This window comes from Monopterus albus, unplaced genomic scaffold (assembly GCF_001952655.1).
Source record: "Monopterus albus unplaced genomic scaffold, M_albus_1.0 scaffold7.1, whole genome shotgun sequence".
Classification (NCBI taxonomy): domain Eukaryota; kingdom Metazoa; phylum Chordata; class Actinopteri; order Synbranchiformes; family Synbranchidae; genus Monopterus; species Monopterus albus.
In genome coordinates, this window is record NW_018127887.1 from 129,896 (window position 1) to 150,803 (window position 20,908).

The 20,908-nt window shown below is 43.6% G+C and overlaps 1 protein-coding gene across 1 annotated transcript; it reads left to right on the forward strand.

Annotated features, from left to right (window-relative positions):
- Positions 1-6,235: 6,235 nt before the first annotated feature.
- Positions 6,236-20,890, forward strand: LOC109972924 (protein phosphatase 1 regulatory subunit 12A). The gene is made up of 25 exons (XM_020622168.1): positions 6,236-6,640; positions 10,442-10,572; positions 10,742-10,860; positions 12,169-12,325; positions 12,454-12,598; positions 12,694-12,768; positions 12,890-12,969; positions 14,353-14,558; positions 14,716-14,825; positions 14,905-15,102; positions 15,269-15,351; positions 15,450-15,539; positions 15,706-15,807; positions 15,891-15,983; positions 16,089-16,179; positions 16,283-16,426; positions 16,508-16,619; positions 16,713-16,831; positions 16,976-17,035; positions 17,409-17,431; positions 17,535-17,598; positions 17,675-17,779; positions 18,333-18,383; positions 18,584-18,634; positions 19,625-20,890. The coding sequence occupies exons 1-25, from the start codon at positions 6,365-6,367 to the stop codon at positions 19,709-19,711; spliced, it is 2,772 nt and encodes a 923-aa protein (XP_020477824.1). The 5' UTR covers positions 6,236-6,364; the 3' UTR covers positions 19,712-20,890.
- The last annotated feature ends 18 nt before the right edge of the window (positions 20,891-20,908 follow it).

Sequence of the window (20,908 nt, forward strand, 5' to 3'; positions counted from 1 at the left end):
GGAATTTATATATATATATATATATATATGTATATGGGGGGGGCCTGTGCCCCAGTAAAGCCTCAAGTCTAGCAACGCCCCTGGTATTTAGACTTCAACTCTTGATATTTGGAATTCACAGCTTTAATAGCAATTCACTGCCATTCATAATGTAAAAGCAGATGTATAGGCATTAATCTTAGTGATAAGTACATTTTAAGCTCATTTACAAATAAACTGCACCTCTCAAACAAAATATTAAGATGTTACATTAGCTACAAAATATATAAACAAATACTGTGCTTACTGTGGATCAAATAGGCTACATGTTTGTCCCCTTTTTATATCACCTTTAAACATGCGTCATACCGTATGTCCCCTGTCAACGTGGACGTGGACCTGGACTGGGAGTCCCAGGAGTACCTGGAGGCTCTGGCTCAGGCCACAGCAGAGCTGGAGTACTGCATCAACCTCTGCAAGTCCCGCATCATGATGGAGACTTGCTTTGACATCACAGTGGTGATGACTAATGTCGCACAGGGAGGTGGAGGTCTGAGACCAGAACTGGGTAGCATACCGCAATCAGCCCCTGTGGCCACTTGTGGTACTGCAACTCCACAGCCTTAGCACAGGTGGAGGGGGCATCTTCACCGTGCTCCTCAATTTAACTCATGGTTCTGGTCAACATTTTCCCCTGGTAACATGAAGGATGTGGTGTCTAATAGACATGGACAGCAGGACACATACCAAAGTCTCCTCAGGGGGGCGCTGCAAAGAAAGGCACAGAGAGGTGAACTGGAGTCAAACCTGTCCTCCTCCTCCTCCTCAGAGTCCTGAGTGACATGCAAACACAGACATGAAACATGTCGATGTGGTTCAGTGTGACTTGCGCGTCTGAGGACAGTGGTGGAGACGCACTGACTACGTTGTGACAGAACGGCAGGACCAGCCTGGAACTGACGTCACAGCATCTGATGAGCTTACACAGGGCATTGTTCAACTTCCTGTCCTCACTGGCTTCTCAAACAGGCTGACATGTTTCCATCTGTCAGATTAGCAAAGACGTGTGTGACTGTCAAACACTCTGAACAGGACGCAGGGAAACCTGATGATTGATGAAGGGAGGATTTATCATCCTGAGGATGAAGCTCATCTGTCACCGCAGTGGAGAAAACAAACAGCTGCTTCATTCATTCAAAAAGCCATGAAAGAAATGACAATAAACTAGGTTGACATCTAGCCTGTATATTTAAACAGGTGATGTTCAGATCACTCAACACAAATTCATATATATTGTAAGTTGTGTTTATTCTTTCCTATAATTCTAATTATTTAAATTTACTCTTCTCTCTGATAAGGAGCTATGCCTCGCTTTTGTTTTGATTGGGGGAGATGGTGCAGGTTGCCAGTCTTTCACAGGGCTGACATGTAGACAAACAACTACACACACACTCACTCCTGGGGGTAATTTAGAGTCTCCAATCAACCTAAGCTGCCGGAGTACCCGGAGAGAACCCACACACACACACAGGGAGAACATGCAGACATATTTTCCCAGTGTCATCTGGGACTGCCATACTATGACACTGGCGTTATCTTTTTTCTGAAGGTAAAGCGTTTGGAGATGGCTCTACCCACAGTGGGATGAAGCCGGAGTACCCGGAGAGAACCCACACACACACACAGGGAGAACATGCAGACATATTTTCCCAGTGTCATCTGGGACTGCCATACTATGACACTGGTGTTATCTTATTTCTGAAGGTAAAGCATTTGGAGATGGCTCTACCCACAGAGGAGAAGAATGTGGAGATGGTGTGAGGCTTTGTTTTTGTCAGGTACTTTCTGATAGAAGAGGCTATGCTTTTTCCAACTTCTGGGTTCTTTGAATACATGGCAACCACTAGATGGACTGGATAGCTCCACCTCTTGCATAGGTCCTTGTAAATAGTTTTTGTGAGGATTTTTATAGTTCCAGGGGGGATAGGAATATCCATGCCCTTGACTTCCTCCCATGTTTTTTCCAGCAGGTGTTCAATGAGAGCTTCTGAGATTAGACTGTCTTTCATTTTTGCCTTTTTGGCTGTCCGTACAAGGAGATTCTCCACAAGAATCCTGACAACTGCTTTGTTTTCGTGGCCCAGCCTGGAACTGACGTCACAGCATCTGATGAGCTTACACAGGGCATTGTTCAACTTTCTGTCCTCACTGGCTTCTCAAACAGGCTGACATGTTTCCATCTGTCAGATTAGCAAAGACGTGTGTGACTGTCAAACACTCTGAACAGGACGCAGGGAAACCTGATGATTGATGAAGGGAGGATTTATCATCCTGAGGATGAAGCTCATCTGTCACCGCAGTGGAGAAAACAAACAGCTGCTTCATTCATTCAAAAAGCCATGAAAGAAATGACAATAAACTAGGTTGACATCTAGCCTGTATATTTAAACAGGTGATGTTCAGATCACTCAACACAAATTCATATATATTGTAAGTTGTGTTTATTCTTTCCTATAATTCTAATTATTTAAATTTACTCTTCTCTCTGATAAGGAGCTATGCCTCGCTTTTGTTTTGATTGGGGGAGATGGTGCAGGTTGCCAGTCTTTCACAGGGCTGACATGTAGACAAACAACTACACACACACTCACTCCTGGGGGTAATTTAGAGTCTCCAATCAACCTAAGCTGCCGGAGTACCCGGAGAGAACCCACACACACACACAGGGAGAACATGCAGACATATTTTCCCAGTGTCATCTGGGACTGCCATACTATGACACTGGTGTTATCTTATTTCTGAAGGTAAAGCATTTGGAGATGGCTCTACCCACAGAGGAGAAGAATGTGGAGATGGTGTGAGGCTTTGTTTTTGTCAGGTACTTTCTGATAGAAGAGGCTATGCTTTTTCCAACTTCTGGGTTCTTTGAATACATGGCAACCACTAGATGGACTGGATAGCTCCACCTCTTGCATAGGTCCTTGTAAATAGTTTTTGTGAGGATTTTTATAGTTCCAGGGGGGATAGGAATATCCATGCCCTTGACTTCCTCCCATGTATTTTCCAGCAGGTGTTCAATGAGAGCTTCTGAGATTAGACTGTCTTTCATTTTTGCCTTTTTGGCTGTCCGTACAAGGAGATTCTCCACAAGAATCCTGACAACTGCTTTGTTTTCGTCCACCTGCAGTGTGATGTCCTCCACAGGTTCAGCACACATGTTCTCCCGTTCTGATGGCTCACCATCATATACAGGGTCCTTGCATTCTGACGGCTCACCTGTTGCTAAAGATGGGGCGTCCTCACATTCTGATGGCTCACCATTTATTTCATATACAGGGCCCTCCCATTCTGATGGCCCGCCATGTAATACATATACAGGGTCCTCCCATTCTGACGGCTCACCTGTTGCTAAAGATGCGGCGTCCTCACATTCTGACCGCTCAACTTCGTACTGCACAGTTTGCAAAATCAGATCCCTAAGCCTTGTGGTACCTGGCCTGACTCATCATCCACCAGACCATCAGTGTCACGAAAGTGTGTATTTTGTCTTCTATGTCAGCATACAGGGCAGCAAGTGACTCTGGGAGACTGGCTTTCCAATCTGTTGGCTTTTCTTTACCCGTAATATGTTTATAGAGGACACCACTAAGTTGCATTACAACATGACAAAATTCACGGTATGGTGGGTATGTACAATTTTTGGTCAAAATAAAAGCATCTTCTTCATCCTTCTTCACGAAAATCAGAGGATCAATATCATCCACGAGTGACTGGATTGATTCCCTGCTTTCGGCCAAAGAGTCACGATGGCATTCCATCAGCTGAGCCAGGATGCGATATATTAATGTTCTGGCAAACAGCTTTGCAAAGAAGTTTTTTGTCTTGACTTCAGTGCTGTCCACAGTCATTCTGGGCCACTCTGGGTACTCTGGGTGTTCTGGGCTTTGTCCTGCAGCAATAGAGTCTTTCAGTCTCTGAACATGTCCAGCAATTAACTGAGATATGTCTTCAGCAACAGCTTTAATCTTCAGAGAACAGTCCAGTTGTAGCAGCTCATACTCATGGTCTGGCACATCTCTCAAAAGGTTTTCTGTCATGTGTTCCACCCCCAGGCCTAGTGCTTCCCCAATCTCTTGAGTTCTCCTCTCAAGGAAAGCCTCTTGAAGGTTAGTTAATTGGCTTTTCCTGAGCGTGTCCGGTCTGTACAGCTCGTCTGTCGTGTCGCTAGATACCCCCGCTAACACAGTACAGACATGGCCAATCATCTCATTTAGTGCATCAAGCTCAACCATAGGACAAATTACAGATGACTCAGAGTCCTCCATCCTGTCCGAAGTTACACAATATATGACGCTTTGAATTTCGTCAGAAATCAGGTGTACAAGGTGTACTATGCTGGCACGTTGTAATTCACTTAGCTCCTTGTTGTCCATGAAAGAAGAACAGATCTTAGTGAGCGTTCCAGATATAATGGACTGAAGCTGTTCATGAGTGATATTCTCTGTGTTCATTTCAGCCATTATGTAGTTATGTGACAACATTTTTATAATATCTAAAATCAACTCTGCAAGCAAAGATGCAGTGGCAACACTGTGAATGTCGCAGATACGCCGTCCTTTTCTTAAAATCAAATTAGTTTTAGTCACGCACTCAAACAGGGATTCAGTCCGCCAGACCAGAACATTGACTATATTGATGTCCACATCTTGTGATGTTTCTTTGAAATATATCATATTTTTTTCATACCCTGCCATTTCTTCAGGCCCTTGGCTTGATGCGACTTGTTAAATATTGTTCAAAACAGATAGTGAGGCACTCAGTCAGTCGTGCTGTCTGTCCAGTGTTGAGTTCCTTTGATCATTACGTCAGCTCTACAACGGTTGCTGAGCGTTTGCTTGTGCGCACGCCTGGCACCGGTTGCCATGTGAATATATTAGACTTCAGCAGTAAAGCCTCAAGTCTAGCAACGCCCCTGGTATTTAGACTTCAACTCTTGATATTTGGAATTCACAGCTTTAATAGCAATTCACTGCCATTCATAATGTAAAAGCAGATGTATAGGCATTAATCTTAGTGATAAGTACATTTTAAGCTCATTTACAAATAAACTGCACCTCTCAAACAAAATATTAAGATGTTACATTAGCTACAAAATATATAAACAAATACTGTGCTTACTGTGGATCAAATAGGCTACATGTTTGTCCCCTTTTTATATCACCTTTAAACATGCGTCATACCGTATGTTCTTCTCTGGGGTGTAATTATCTTTGGTAAAACAAACAAATCTATTAAATTATACCAAAAGAGGCTAGTGATAATAACCGAGCAATCAACGATCGCTGTACCGTACTGTCGCCACTAGAGGCGCATCCCGGGATTCCCCTCACATGTGCAATCATCATCTTCCTCACGAATCATAACAAAGGTAATCACACAAAGTTGTGGTCTGTTGCGAAAGCTGTTAACTGAATGTGTCCTTGAAGAGCTCAGGCAACTCTGGTAGTAACAAAGACATTTTTTAACTGCAGGGATTTTAGGTACGAAATGAGCTTACGTGTCAATGCTTTCAAGTGACGTCAGGAAAAATGGGAACTACAGAAATGTTACTGGTCAAAAAATAGTATTTATTCATACGCTGTTTAGTCTGCCTATGATTTTTAATGCAGTTAACATGCACACATTTATTTGAATATTCTAAATAAATTTGTGTAGATAAATAGCCTATTTATTAACCATATTTATATTTCCACTGTTTTATTGTGTGACGCTCAAAATAAACAGCTTAATTCCGATTCTCACCCAGATATACAGCTTTTAAAAAAGTAAAGAAAATACATTGTGAAGATGAGACACTATCCTTCCCCTATTTTAACAACTGTGGGCCTATTAAAAAATAAATTAAAATTTGATATTACTATTGGAAATTGAGTCCTGAATGGGTGTTACCAAAAACATAAAATATATTCAAATGAAATATGCTACAAGTATTTTTAAAGCCTATTGTTTGATCGTTAGGCCTATTAATCCCTAAGTGGGGGTATTTGTCAGCACTTTAATTTGTGTAGACTGGTTATTTTATTTTATTTATTTATTTTTGTTGTTTAGTTTTTCCAACAAGAAATGTTGTCCAACAACTGTCTTGTAAGTTATTGCTTATAGCCTAGTCTCTTTCTGTAATATTTATAAAAACAAAAGAAAAACGGAGGATAAAACTGTCACCCCCTCTGAGACCTTAATTTCGGAGGAGTACGTGAAAGCATCGTAGGACTGAAGTTTCCGGTGTGTCCACCAGGGGGCGCAGCCCGGGGAGGTTCAATCCGGACCATTTACCCGACTTCTCCTCGTACCATGAGCTGTATCTGTCCGGGACAGACCAGGGAAGATGGCGGCCACTGACCATTCCCGGTCCGAAGCGGCCAAACAGCGTCGGCAGGATCAGCTGCAGCGATGGCTGGGCTCAGAGACGGATCGGACGAGATCGGAGGCCCGAGAAACCTCAAGCGGTTCCGGGACGCGGCGCTCGAAAGTACGGTTCGCCCAAGGAGCCGTGTTTATGGCCGCCTGCTCTGCCGGAGACCGGGAGGAGGTCGCAGCGCTGCTCCGACAGGGAGCTGATATCAACCATGCCAATATAGACGGACTGACAGCGCTTCACCAGGTAAAAAGTTTAACGTTACCCCTCAACTGTCAACTACTTTTGTCGGTGAGTTAACCGCGGAGTCGCTGCTAACTGTCGCTCACCTCGCCGACACGGTTTGTCCGTCAGTCGTCCTCAGCGACGAGGCTTTAACGGGAAGTTGGAGATTAAATTTAGCAGTTAACCATAGTATAAACATTTGAATTGCTCTGAACGTAGCAGCGCATATACCTTATCACTTTATCGTCTCTGAGTTTGTTTTGTTCAAGTCCCAGCAGCAGCACTTCTGGCCTGCACACAGACTTCATTATCCAGCTGGTAGGCTGGGTCATCTGCACGGTTCTATTTACTAAGTTATAGGCTTCTTTTTCTGGTAGGAGGGTAGCTGAGAGCAGCAGACAGTAAAAACCGGTCAGTTGAGAGCCTGTGGGATCATTTTTGACACATATTACACACTGACTGCCATACTTGTGACAGACGGTCCCTGATGGAGTCTCGGTAAAATACAGGGTCATTGAATTCAGGAAAGTTTTCATCATCTGATCTACACATTTCTAATATTTTTCTCATGAAGAAAAACACAAGGGAGCCTGTTGATTACCACTCTCAGCAGGACAACATTGTCAGGAGGAGTGTGGTTTAACCTGTATGTTTTTAACTGCAGTTTGTGGATGTCCCAAATAGGCTGCGCTGCCTCTTTCAAAGCATGCTGCAGTCTCAGTGTGGCCCAGCCTTGAGGGCCCTTCCTCCCCTTGACTTCAGTCATATCACACAGGAGAAGTCTGGACAACATCACTGTCGCACAAGCCCTCGGATTTCCTCTGCTTTTATGATCCCTCATCATAAACACATTGCTGCCTCTTGATCTCACAGTCGGATGGATTTAGCTTTCATATCTAAGCATTCTTAAATGTTGTGCTTTTTATTTTCCAGATCGCAGGAGCTGTCTGTATGTGCACACTGATGTCATGTTCAGCGGTGGTTGGTGTTTTCCCTCTAGTTTAAGCCAGTGTTATGTATTTGGTGATGTAGCCTTCCTATGACCAGCTCAGATGAGTGACTGAGTATGTATGTGCCCTCTTGTGGTCGATCGACGTGTTGAACCGTCACCTGGTGTGGTCCCTCTCCTACCTTCAGTCTCTTTCCCCCTTTGCTCATTGGTTGCCCAGCAACCTGAATTAAATATAGGCCCACATTCTCCAAACTTTCCATCCTCTCCATCCAAATCCTTTCTGTCTTCTCCACTACTCTTTCGCCCTTATTTGCCTCTCCCTCGTCTCTCCTTCCTTTTGCCAGTTCCCCATGGAGTAGAGTTTTGGGATTTCGGATGAAGAAATGGAAAACATTCCTCAAACAGCGCAAGCAGCTGTTGTCAAAGGCGATTTCCACAATGAGTCACTTGATGACCCAGTGAAGGAGTCTGCTTAGAGGCTGTGTGTGCACCCTCATAACGCACAGGCAAGAAGTGCCCCTCTGTCCATTCATTCAGTTTGTGGCACCCACTTGATCAGCGGGCTCTCCCCTGTGCTGTGAGAAAACGCTGCCAGGCTCTGGCCCTGGAGCGCGCTCCGAGCCCCGTCTTACGATGACCATGCTTTTGTTTTTTCCACCATACTCCCTGACTAATGATCTCATGATGAAGGAGGGAGGAGATGTGTAGCAGCTTTGTGATTAGTTGATTGAGCCCAAAAGCAAAGCCTTTTAGGTGGCTTATGGTGGGCTTGATAGACAAGGTTGTGTGCAGCTACAGACGCTGCTGTGACATTCTGAAAATCACTATGATAATAGTGAATAACTGAAAACACCGTCACATTTGAGATTGTAGTCTTTTTCCGAGCAGGTGTCACCTCAGATGCTAGTGATAAAATCGGACATAGAAACGCATACATGAAGCAACGTATGAAAATAAGAAGATAAGCTTGATATATATATATTTTCCTGCTGGTGTACACTGCAAGATCTTCTCAAGTATTTTCAGTCATAGCAGCAGTATGGTAGTGTCAGTCAGTCCAGAATTCCCAAGTCTTGGCTCTAATGTATCTGTAGTACTGATCAATAAATACTGCATGGTCTCTGTGAGCATATTGCAATATTAGCATAGCATTTTGCTCAAGTCCCTCCTGTGTCTTAGTGCAGTTCAGCTTCGCCTACCCACTAGCGTGACTGTAAACTCTTGTTTTTGTTTGTAATTGACTCCTGAAACCATTATTATCTTCCAACAAATGATGATGCTTCCTGTGCGATTAGTGCTAGATTGGTGAACTAACAGAACATAATCAATTTTCTAAAGTGATTAAGTCATTTATGAAACAAATGTGCCCAATGAGTTCTGTTTCCAGCATCAGAAGTGTGAGGATTTGAAGCTTTTTGTGATTTATATTGGGGCCATTAAACAGTCTTGCAGACAATATAAGCACTATGATGGCACTACAGACTCACTGGAATTAGTAATAGTCCTTAGACAATCTTGGTAGAACAGTGGTCGGTGTCAGTGGTTGGACCACTGAGCAGACCCGGTTCTCAGAGGTGACTGCCATTCGGGCCAGCCACTGCTCGACCTGAGCAAATACAGTGCAGATGCTGTGTGAAACCACATAATCTGCTCTTTGCTTGGGTGAGGATAGGGATCAGCGATGCTCTGTGCTAAAGGTAGGTTAGGTCTGGAAAATGGTTTTGCTTATTGTGGGTATCTGAAGATCTGTGACAGCTTCGCCTTACACCGCCCTCTCTGGGGCCGAATAATGGGTAAACATCATTTAACTCTTATACCGAGCTCCCATATGAATGCTCTCCCATTCTTTGGGCCATTTAATTGTGTATTATTGACTCTTACCTTGAATTTACAGTACATTTGCTTCTGTTTTTAAAATAAATAATCACTTAATTCTAGAAATGAGATCAGAACTAGTCCAAAACTCTGACAAATACACTCACCAGCCACTTTATTAGGTACATCTGTACAATTGTATGCAATTCACTGCAACACTTCTGCCTCAACATCTGTGTTTATGAAGCTCAAAATGTTTAAGTTTTTGGTGAGATTGTCATAATTATATAAATTCAATTATATGTTTATTATTGAGGCCATAGTTAAAGGTGGTGTTGTACTGGACTACATTATATTCAGAGGTGTTCCTAATATTCTGACCCTCATGTATGTAACCGGAGAGGACAAAAATATAGAGACGTCTAAATATAATGTCCAGTACAACACCACCTTTAACTATGACCTCAGTAATGAAGATATATTCTTAAAATATGTGTGTTGAAATCATCTCAGACCTTTATTGCAGTATGAAAAAAGGATCTTACACAGACCTTCCCTCTGAGTTGTTTCTCATGAAATATTAGCTGACATTAAAACAGCCTATCATAACATAATGCCATGAGATCCTCATGGGATTCATCTTGGGACCCCTGTTGGATCAAATTGGGATTATGGGCTAGACCTCGCCTCAGGAAAAGCAGTTAAATAGATGTGTTGTTTCACTCGCATCACAAAATGAGTGTTTTGGAAAGTACTTGAGGGCATTTAGAAGCCTGCTTAACAGAAAGGCATTACCTCAAGCAGATGCAGTAGACATTGTTTTAGCCTCTGCGCTTCAGTTGGCTTTAAAAGATGTTGAAAGTGTCTGGAGTTTTGCTTTTCACAACAAACTGAAACGAAGTCGGCTGAAGATCTTCTGTGCTGAAACGGTGCTCTACATGTCGTGTGCAATCTGGTTTCTATTTTTTAATGTCTGTAGTGGGAATTCTCACAGTAAACACCCAACAATAAACACTTTATAGCAGTGCATCATGTGGTTGTGTGTCCTCTGGCAGGCCTGCATAGATGAAAATGCTGAGATGGTTCAGTTTCTGGTGGAGAGCGGGAGTGATGTCAACAGAGGGGACAATGAGGGCTGGACTCCTCTGCACGCTGCAGCGTCCTGCGGCTTCATCCAGATCGCTAAGTAAGTGTCGGCCATCACTGCCACAGGAATTTTGAAAGCCCCAAAGTATCAGGCCTACATTGAATCTGAGTCCATTCAGAAGTAAACATTGCAGAGGGATGGACAGGACGGTGAGGTCAGTGTTTACATTTTACCGAGCACTGATTGACTCTGTTCCTGTTCTCTGAAGATACCTGATAGAGCATGGCGCTTATGTTGGAGCAGTGAACAGTGAGGGAGAGCTTCCTCTGGATGTGGCCACAGAGGATGTCATGGAGAGGCTTCTCAAAGCTGAAATCAAAAAACAAGGTGAGGAGTCGCTGGGTGGCAACTGCTTCTCAAATGTGATGATTTGCTTCTTATGCTCCATTAAGATTATTGAACGAATACATTATTGATGTACTGTAATATTTTTTGACTCTTCTGATATACATTTAATGCTTTTTGGTCAGTTTCTAGATGCCAGATGTTGCACTTCTTTTAGTTTATTAGATATTCGTAAAGCAAAATAGTTTTACTGTTTTCTGGTATTTCAAACTAACATTGTTCTACTTTCAGTGACATGTATCAGAAATCATTCAGTAAGGATGCACCGGTATCAGGTATCAGGTCCGATACCATCTTCTAGTACTTGTACTCATAACAGCTGTCCGATACTATGCACCAATACCACTTAACAGCTGCAATACATTAACCTCAAGCAGGCTGAGCCAGTCACTAGGTAGTGGAGAAAATTTCAGTGGTTTGTGGATATTTTAAGATAAGTGATGACGACAAAAGTAAAACCGACTATGAGCTCTGATTCTCTGTGGCTCTGCGACAGGGTAATTTGGTGTTTAGGGTTACTGTCCTGCTGCTTCACTTGTCTTCTAAGCTTCAGCTGGTGGACAGCCACCCTGAGGTTCTCCTGTAAGATAACTTGAAAAACGTCAGAGTACATTTTCTCTTGTGAAGTGTTGCGTGGGGAGTGTCCAGATGCTCTTTTGCAAACGGTCACAGCACTAGATTGTCTCCATTTATAGACAGTTTGTCCAGCAGCGGACTGATGAATATCTGAATTCTTTGAGGTTATTTTGTAACCCGTTCCCAGTTCTTGATCATAAGTCTTCTGAGAGCTCTTTTATTGTGAGCAGCAGATGCTTCTTGTAAATAACACTTATATTTTTTAGGAGTAGAATCCAGGGGCGGATCTAGAAAATATTTAGGTGGGGTGGCCAGGCTGGGGCACAGAATTGGAGAGGGGTCACAAAAAAGCTAATTGAACCCCTAAATGTATTCTCCTAACTGTACAGCTCCAGAAATGACTTTGTATGTTTGTCCTGTTTTTATAAGGGGCCACATTTGAAGCATGCGTGTTGCTCAGAGCAGAAAAAAACTAGAGAAAGAACTGAGGACTAAATCTGTGTAGCAGCATTCTGAGGCTCCGGGCTTTTATCATTATCACTGTCAAATGCAAGTGAATCCTCAGGTGACATATCAAATAAGTATAGAATACTTTTTGTCCACACACACACTGATGTGAACACTTATGCAGTTTACGGCATACATTATAGATTTTATGGGCAGATGATTTTAAAGTGCAGTTTTTGCCTCTGTGTGTTTGTGTGTGCATAATAGGAATAGACGTGGACAAGGCCCGAAAGGAGGAGGAGAGGATCATGCTCCAGGACGCCATGGCAGTGCTGGCAGGAAGTGGCACTGTCACACCTCACCTAAACACCAAGGCAACAGCTCTGCATGTTGCAGCTGCCAAAGGCTATATCGAAGTCCTGAAGTGAGCATCAGTCCTCACGCATGGGAGCGATGACAGCTTGTTATGTGTCACGCGAAGTCAAACAGCTGTTATACAGAACTTTGTTCTCCATTCTCTTTCTTCTTGTTTCTCTTCATCACCTTGCTCAGGGTGCTCTTACAATGTGGGGTGGATGTGGACAGCAGGGACATTGACGGTTGGACGCCCCTGCATGCAGCGGCTCACTGGGGCCAGGAGGAGGTGTGCACCCTTCTCGCTGACAACATGTGTGATATGGGTGCCGTCAACAATGTGGTGAGCGGGAGACGAATGACCTTTCCTCACCATTAACTGTGTAACTGAAGCCTTTGCTCGTACCACAGCTGATCATACGCTGAATGTCCTTGTAGGGCCAAACTCCCCTTGATGTTGCTGATGAAAACCTCGTGGACACTCTGGAGGAGCTACAGAAGAAACAAAACGCTGTGAGTCTGCCTTCACACAGGCTCGGCGACTATCTCACTCTGTTAGATAAACCTGATCTGATTAATAGCGTTACAGCAGCGAATGTTCTCTATGTTTATGCGTGTTTATATTCCTCTTCAGTTACGCAGTGAGAAAGAGAAACAGGCTCCTGTTATTGAGAACAGTCCGCCAATCTCCATGGTACCAGGTCGCCCACGCAGGTCAGTGCCAGTGTGTTGGTGTGTGGGCATGTGTTTGTGTGTCTGTGTGTGTTATGTGGGTGCACGCTACGCTGTTCCTCAACTAAATCCCAGTAATTCCAGTACCAGTTGTATGCATGCAGGTGTCCCAGGATTTCTTTGAACCATGTTACTTCTGTCCACTGATACTGACCTGGATAGATGTAGCGGTCGGTGACATTCTGTGTCCTAGTCTCATACTAAATACTAACTGTACTTACTGTAGTACCTTCAAATACCAGCTGGCCTACTAAAATGTAGCAGTGTTCACGGACATTTTTGTTGTTCAACGAAATGTAACGCAAACAAAAAAAAGCAACTCTACCAGAGCATCTTTGCCATCATACAGGAGAACAACATAATGAAGAAATAAATTATTATTTGTATGTTTTCAATATGTATTTTGCATTAGTGTGAATTTTCTGCGACATCCACTGCCAGCCTGTTTATGGTTCAAACAGAAAGGACAGTAATCCCTGTTTTTGCTAATCCAGCAAATTAAATACCTGCTAAATCAACACACTGATGCAACAATTACCATAAAGATGTCCTGCTTATTAATTTGCAACATTAACCAACATGTTCTAATACTGTGTGTAGTATCGACATTGCTGATAATATAGTTATTGACTCAGTGGAGTTGGTACTGGTGTATATTTCTTCTGATTGACATTCTTGGTAGAATAGAACTTTAAGGGTAGGATTGGAAACTGATGTTACTTATTGTGGGGCCCTGAAGATTCATGATGGCATCCTCTGATAAAGCGTCATTATACAGTACACACTGCTTATAAATAGAATTTGAGTGTGTTGTGTTTTCATGCAAAAAAAGGAAATGCATTAATGCACTTTTAATTTGTACACTATTCTCATTTAATACAACATAAAATACTTACCTATAAGGTATAATTGGTAATGGCAATTACCAATTGATTCCTTGTAAACAAGCTGGAAACACACACTATGTGCAGAGTACCTGTATGTGTATTATGTACTCGAAAGATTATGTGCATACTGTATACAATTTAGTATGTGGAATTGGACACACCAATTGTTTTCCATTTGTGTGGATGCTCAGTTGCTATGTTATCCCTTAGGTTTGCATTGTCACATGTTGTAAAGGGTGTAAAATAAGTGATGTATGACAATACATTTTATTTGAGGATACATACAGCTAAATGCTGATCTACTGATAAGACAGCAGTACTACACATGGCATCACAGAGAATGACTCACTGTCCCACCTACTGATGTGTTGATTGATGCATGCTTGCTCTAATTGGCTGCACATAGAGTGATGCTCTCACTGATCAGCTACCTGCATGCCACCTGTTGTTCCACCCCACCTTGGCCCCACCCCTGCAGGACTTCTATCTCTCGTATGAGCAGTAAGGAAAAGATCTGCCTCCATGAGCGGGAGAAGCACCCACCTCCTGCCTTGCATAGCAGTCCAGCTGAGGAAGAGGAGGAGGAAGGTCAGACAGGACAGGGTCGGTCTCAGAGCCAGGCAAAAGCCTCCAGCAGCTCCAGCTCAGAAGAGGAGAGTGAATCTGAGAGCGATGCAGAGTCAGGTGAGGGCTGCTGTTTGTATTTGGAAGGGAGTCTGTGGTGTTGTTGCTGATAAATAATAAAGAGAAGTGTGTTTAAAAGTGACGACATGTTTTATGAAGTCAGGGTTTTATGATTTAGCTAGAGATTTATTGCTTATAGGCCTTTGTATGGTTGCAGAGAAAGCGAAAAACCGAGAGATCATCAACAACTTGAACAACAAACGCAACACCGGCAGCCTGCTTCCTACCTCCATGTCAACGAGCACTGCTGCAAGCCAAGTGAAAAAGGTCATTTCTAGAGATATATAATAAAAAGACAAGTTTGTATAAATGGCAATAAAGATGGTGACTTTTACGGGCTGCATAGCAGAAACCAATCAAGCCTGCAGCCACTGAGGCTCCAGGCTCCTGGAGAACGTCTCTGAGGAAGGCAGGCAGCTCGGTGACTCTGGGCTCAGCTGGACTGTCTGATGCCAGCCAGGACTCTAGCAGACCTCCAGAGCTGCGACTAGGCATGACCCGCTCTGCCTCCAGCCCCCGCCTCAGCTCTGGGGCTGACACCAAGGTACACACCACAGGCACTCGCATGAATCAGGGATTTATACACCAATGAAACCACTCCTATTATTATATAACTCTACCATGACAAGCCAAATAAAGGCTTCTTTTACGGCTCCCATCCACTGAGTCACATAAATAACTGATGAACTGATTTTAACCCCTGTTTTCAGGAGCCAAGGCTGGCTCGGGTACCACCCACTCCAACGCGGAGGCTTTTCAGTATTCCAGACAGCAGCTCTGACGGCTCCAACAGGTGGGCCTGTGCTCTCGCATGCTTCTGCACTTATGAAACCAGAATCTGTTTTTCTGAGTCACACCATATGTGCCCTTGTCACTCTGTCTCCCTCTCAGCTGGCTAAGCCATAGCTCCTCTTACACCCGGCGCCTTTATAGTCAATCAGGGAATGATATCACTAGTTCCACCCCCTATTTGCTTCACAGGTCAGTCACGCTGCTCACTGCCCGTCTTGTATTTGTTTGCTCTCCCATTTGTGTGTGTTGTAGCTGTGGCTTATTACATTCCCCCAGCAATGAATTCTAATTTGTGTGTGTGTGTGGCTGTGAAAGATGCCTTTGTGTTTCCAATGGGCTTTGTCTTCTTTGTTAGCTCATCGTATGGAAAGAAACTGGATGATCCCACCATGACCTCAGCCAGCACAGGAACAAGCTCTGCTGGACTAGGCCGCCTTAATAGCGCCTCGTCACAAAGGTATTTCATTTTGTATACTGTCTGAAGCATTTTTCTCACTTGTCTGAAAGATCTGATAGTGGTAATGTTTCTTTCTCCCAAAGAATTCCTCAGGAACAGAAGGATCAGTCTGCCGTCACCACCTCCAGCTCTCAGAGCACGACCACAGGTGAACAGGAGGCCAAGCAGAGGCGCAAGTGAGTCTCGACTGTTTCCTTGCATGTTATTGAGGGGCGGATATTTTTAAACTGAAGGGCTGTTGGTGCTGCTTTGTTGCTAAAAATGTGGTTTGACTTGTGCAGATCTTATTTGACACCCGTGCGGGATGAAGAAGCAGAGGCACAGAGGAAGGCTCGCTCTCGACACGCACGGCAGTCCCGCCGCTCCACTCAGGTACAAACATGACCTGCAGATGAGGAGGAAACCTCCAGCTCTGGAGCCTTCTAGTAATGTCAGTGTGGTACATGAGGCGACATTATCTCTCTTTCACTTAAAGGGGGTGACACTAACAGATCTGCAGGAGGCAGAGAAGACGATGAAAACGATGAAGGCGGACAACAAAGGGAGAGAAAAGAAGGAAGAGGAAGAGAAGGAGAAAGAGAAAGAGAAGGAACTAAAACAAAAGAAAGGAGAGGAGGGGGTGAGAACCCTACATGCCTGTGTTTGCTGCACTTACATAATGTCATGTGGCATCACATAGCAGGGGATACTGTGTTCACAGGAAGTGAGCTGGAGGTCTCGCATTGCCAGCCTGCAGAAGTCAGACCTACTTGGCCTTACACAGCCCGCTGGCACTCCACGGCCTCAGACGTCTGACTATTTTTGTGGTGCTGGTAAAAAAAAAAAAAAAAAAAAAAAAAAAAAACCTAGAGCCCGACAATGCTGCAGTTGTTTAAATATTTGATTTTCCCTTAAACATCTGCTGTGTGGCTTCGTTCCAGATGTTGAGGCCAGCACACTGGAGAGTGAGACGGAGCGATGGGCCCGGGAGCGCAGGGAGAGAAGACAAGCTCGGGCCAGAAGGAAGGCACAGAGGCCTGGGGAGGTTAATACCACAAACATCTTTTTATCTGTCAGATTACTGCAGGACAGATAGCAAATCATTCTAACAAGAAAAGATAAAGTAGCAAATGTAAAAACCAGAAATGCTGTAACTTGACTTTGGAGTTGTGGTGTCTGTCATGTGCAGAGCGATGACAATGATCCCAGTGGAGAGGAGGAACTCTCAGGAAGTGGGCTGGATCCACAGGTATGTTTGTGTGTTTACAGTCTCAATGGATTGCACCCTAAGATACTGGCCTACAGTGTGAATACCCGAACCGAGCCAGCTGGGTTTAGACAGGAATTTGGAAATTATGTTAGGGTCTGGGTTAGGTTAGGGCACATAGGGCAAACTTTAGCCTATACAGTTGGAGCACTCAAATGTCTGTTTCGCTTAATGAGAAGGGCGGAAAACGCCAGTACAAACTCAACTGCTTTGGGCTCGGGTGGGTTTGGACATTATAAGCTTGAGGGTCCAGATGCCACACCCTCAGGCATGAGTCAGATTCGGACAAGAATATGCGGCTCGATCCATGCTCTACACTGGTCCTAACTCGTTTGCTTGTCTTCTCTGTTTACAGACAGAGCAACACTTGAGTTCCAGGTATGAATCCAGCCTTTGACCTGTTAGATTTGCTTTTTCCTCACTGTGTTTGCACAGTCTCCGATAGCTGTATCTCTGACCCCTGCTCTCCTCATCCACTAAGGTCAAACGTACCCTGTAATGACTGTACCCAGGGAGGAGAATCTGAGACGAAGGATTTTAAGAAGGTCAGCAAACAAAACTGATGTTGAGATCACAATGTGTCTTATTTGGCCCAGTTTTTTACTGCTGTCTGTGTCTTAGCTGTTTGAGGAGGTCTCCAGAGAAAACAGCCAGCTCCAGTCTCAGCTGCAGGACACCCAGAGGATCATCAGTCAGACCAGGTTGGACCTGGAAAAGGTCACACAGGTGATGGCACAGACGCACAATAAGCTAAACCTTTATTGTAATCTTTAATGCAGAGACAAAAGGATACACAAATGTTGTTTTTGAAGATGAAAATGTAACAAACATCTCTTGCTGGTATGACTGGTAGCCTACCTTGGCTAGTATTATCAAACTTCAGCAAATGAATGCCGTGTGACTGACATCACCGAGTTGTTTATTGACTTAATGACTCATCCTGTGCATGCATCTGTATAAGCAGTCACAAACATTTCAAGGGTTTTAATCACAAAAGTAGAACAAGAAGCAAACCCACCAAACCTCAGGAGAAGACATCAACCACTATTCAGAACAGTGTTCAGCTCTTTTGCAATGTATGTTGTGTATTTTTATACCTTAAATGACCCCACAATATATCATAAAACATACTGTACAGTCAATAGTTTGTATCTGAGAGCTAACTTCCCTAATGATCAGCACAGACAAAGAAAAAAATACCACAAAGACCTTGTATTCATCTTGTAAACCTACTGTTCCAGTGATGATACTAATATTATTGGTATTTTGCATCCAACAGAGACAGGAGCGCTTTAGTGACTGTTCAGCCCTGCTGGAGCTGGAGAGGAAGGTAATGCATCCCTGCTGGTAACATTAATGTTTTGTAGCTTCATCTGCCTCACTATAGCCACCCTGCTGTTTGGTTGACACTCTCTCCTCCCTACTCGAACCATTTTGTCACCTGTTTTCACTCAACTTTTGTGCTCCTCCTTCTTCTCTACATCTTTTCTTTCTGCACCCCAACCCTCCCACATGTTTCCCCGGCATCAGGACCGGAGGATGTTGGAGCGGCGAATGGCAGACCTGGAGGAGGAGCTGAAGGTGAGGAGAGATCCAGAATGAATCTGATCACGGGCACAGACCCTCTTGCATGCTCCTGCTTGATTAGCTTGGCTTTAGCTTGTGCATTTCAGCAGCGTGGTGAAGACACTGAAGAGAGTTGTTTTACACAGTATGGTCTCTCTAAGCCTGTCTTCAGGTGAGATAATGTTACTTCTCATAGGTTAATGTGATTGCTTATCAGATTAATAGATGTTTTGTTCTACCTGCCCGGCAACTACTTGAAAGTGGTAGGTAACCCAAGATGCATCTGATCTGTGTGTTGTGAAGTAACACAATGACGCTTTCTGTAAATTGCCTGACATTTCTATTAAATCAGGCTTGATTGATTAACAGGCCTTGGGACACCTAGGCTACATTCACCTTACATGATGAAGTAGTACAAATCAGATTAGACCACAAGTGACTTCAGTCTGATCTTTTCATGGACGTGTGAACAACCAACGTGGGACTTATTGCAAATCGGATGTGGGCCATTTCTCTATGTGGTCCTTGATCTGATCCATATCAGATCTGACTATGCAATCGCTGTCACACCAGAGCTGGATCCATGTCACTTTCAATCATGAATTACAGCCATAAACACAAAAAGATCAGATGTGACTTAAAGAAATCAGAATTGGGCGTTGAGGGCTGTAACATGAACATAGCACAGGGGGAATTAATAAAACGGGTAGATGCTGTATTATATGTATCTAGGAGTGCAGTTTCTTTGTATTGCACATGCTGGGTCACCTGGTAAGGCTTTTTGCAAAACTTAAATGGAGCAAAGTGATCATTATTATTTTTAACATCAGTGCTTTTCCTGCCACAATTAGTCAAAATATGTGCTGTGAAAATGGCCTAGAATATATCATCTTAGGATTTCATGTCAATGGACTAATAATACATATATCAAACAGTAAAATGAGTAAATCTTGTTTTATACTGTATTTTGACTTTTTGTAATGTGAGTTTACCTTCTACCACCAGGTTCTAGTTGACCTGAGAGCAGACAACCAGCGTCTTAAGGACGAAAATGGAGCGCTGATCCGTGTCATCAGCAAACTCTCCAAATAGACGTGGAAAGCGAGAGAGAGAGAGAGAGACAGGAAGAGCAGGGAATCCCCCTTCGTCCCTCTTTTCATCCATCTCTTCTTCCTTCCACACATTCCTCCCAGTGCCAAAGAACGAGAGAGAAAGAGGGGTGGAGAGAAGCAGCAAAATGTCCTACATACATGAGCACTACAGCTTGACTTGGATTGTGATGCGTCTTGGAACAGCTGGAGTGGCTTTTGTGCCATAATGACCATTTGTCACAGGCTGACCGGTGGCATGAAGGCCTGTGGCTTTGGTCAGAGGCTCTCACAAGTAGAAGCCATGAAACCTGACAACAGCCAGAATGCCCACGGCTGGTGCAACACACGTCTGCTACAACCGTGCATCAGGGGAACACTAACGTGCACACACATTCCTATGGGTGCATCACATACTTCCTTGATGCGCATTCCACTGAGTGCACTAGGCAGCTCGGGCCTTAAAGCTCCCACTTAGTATTTATTTTATTTGTGAACATCCTCACATCTCACACACTCATAAATTTACCCCACAAATCTAATGTGTTGTCAGACAGTAAATGTTTTGTTGTATTATTTTAAAACTCGGCCCTGAAATACATCTCAGGCTCTGTCTACACTTGGCATCGTCCTTATGACACGCAGAAGTCTATGAAGCTCTGTTGGGTTGTTTTGTTTCCACATGCAAGCGTTTGATCCCACCTACCTCTCCACCTATGCACTTCCCCACATTTTTATATTTGTCCCCAGACACACTCCTTGCTCTTACAAATGACCGCTGAACCAGGTGTCAACCACAGCACTTTACTCTCTGAAAAGCAATAAAAAATTAAATCTGCGAGGCTTCACCCGTCCTCCAGATAGATAAACTTATGTCAGAGCAGGACCTTCTCCTTTAATAAGTGGAGAGAGAAGTTGCCCATGCCTGAAGGTCAAAGGTCATTGCACAATTAAGAAAAATTGCTGTTCTGTCAAAGCCTATTATTCTATGAATGGTTTTAACTATTACCATTGATAGATTTTTTTTTTCCATTGTCAGGTCCTCTCTTGCAAGGAGCATAGTTATGTATATTACATGTCTATAAATATTAGTCTTCAATAATACTCTTTGAAGTAAAATTCCATGTAGCCTTTCTTCACATTTTGGTTTTCTAATATATATTAAATGGATGTCTGCACCCTTTGCAGTGGCTGCCTGGTT

Excerpts from the sequence above, each read along its gene's own strand:
- LOC109972924 (XM_020622168.1), top strand. The coding sequence starts at position 6,365 with ATGGCGGCCACTGACCATTCCCGGTCCGAAGCGGCCAAACAGCGTCGG. Across the intron at positions 6,641-10,441 it reads GACTGACAGCGCTTCACCAG|GCCTGCATAGATGAAAATGC; the intron begins GTAAAAAGTTTA and ends GTCCTCTGGCAG. Across the intron at positions 12,970-14,352 it reads GTACCAGGTCGCCCACGCAG|GACTTCTATCTCTCGTATGA; the intron begins GTCAGTGCCAGT and ends CCACCCCTGCAG.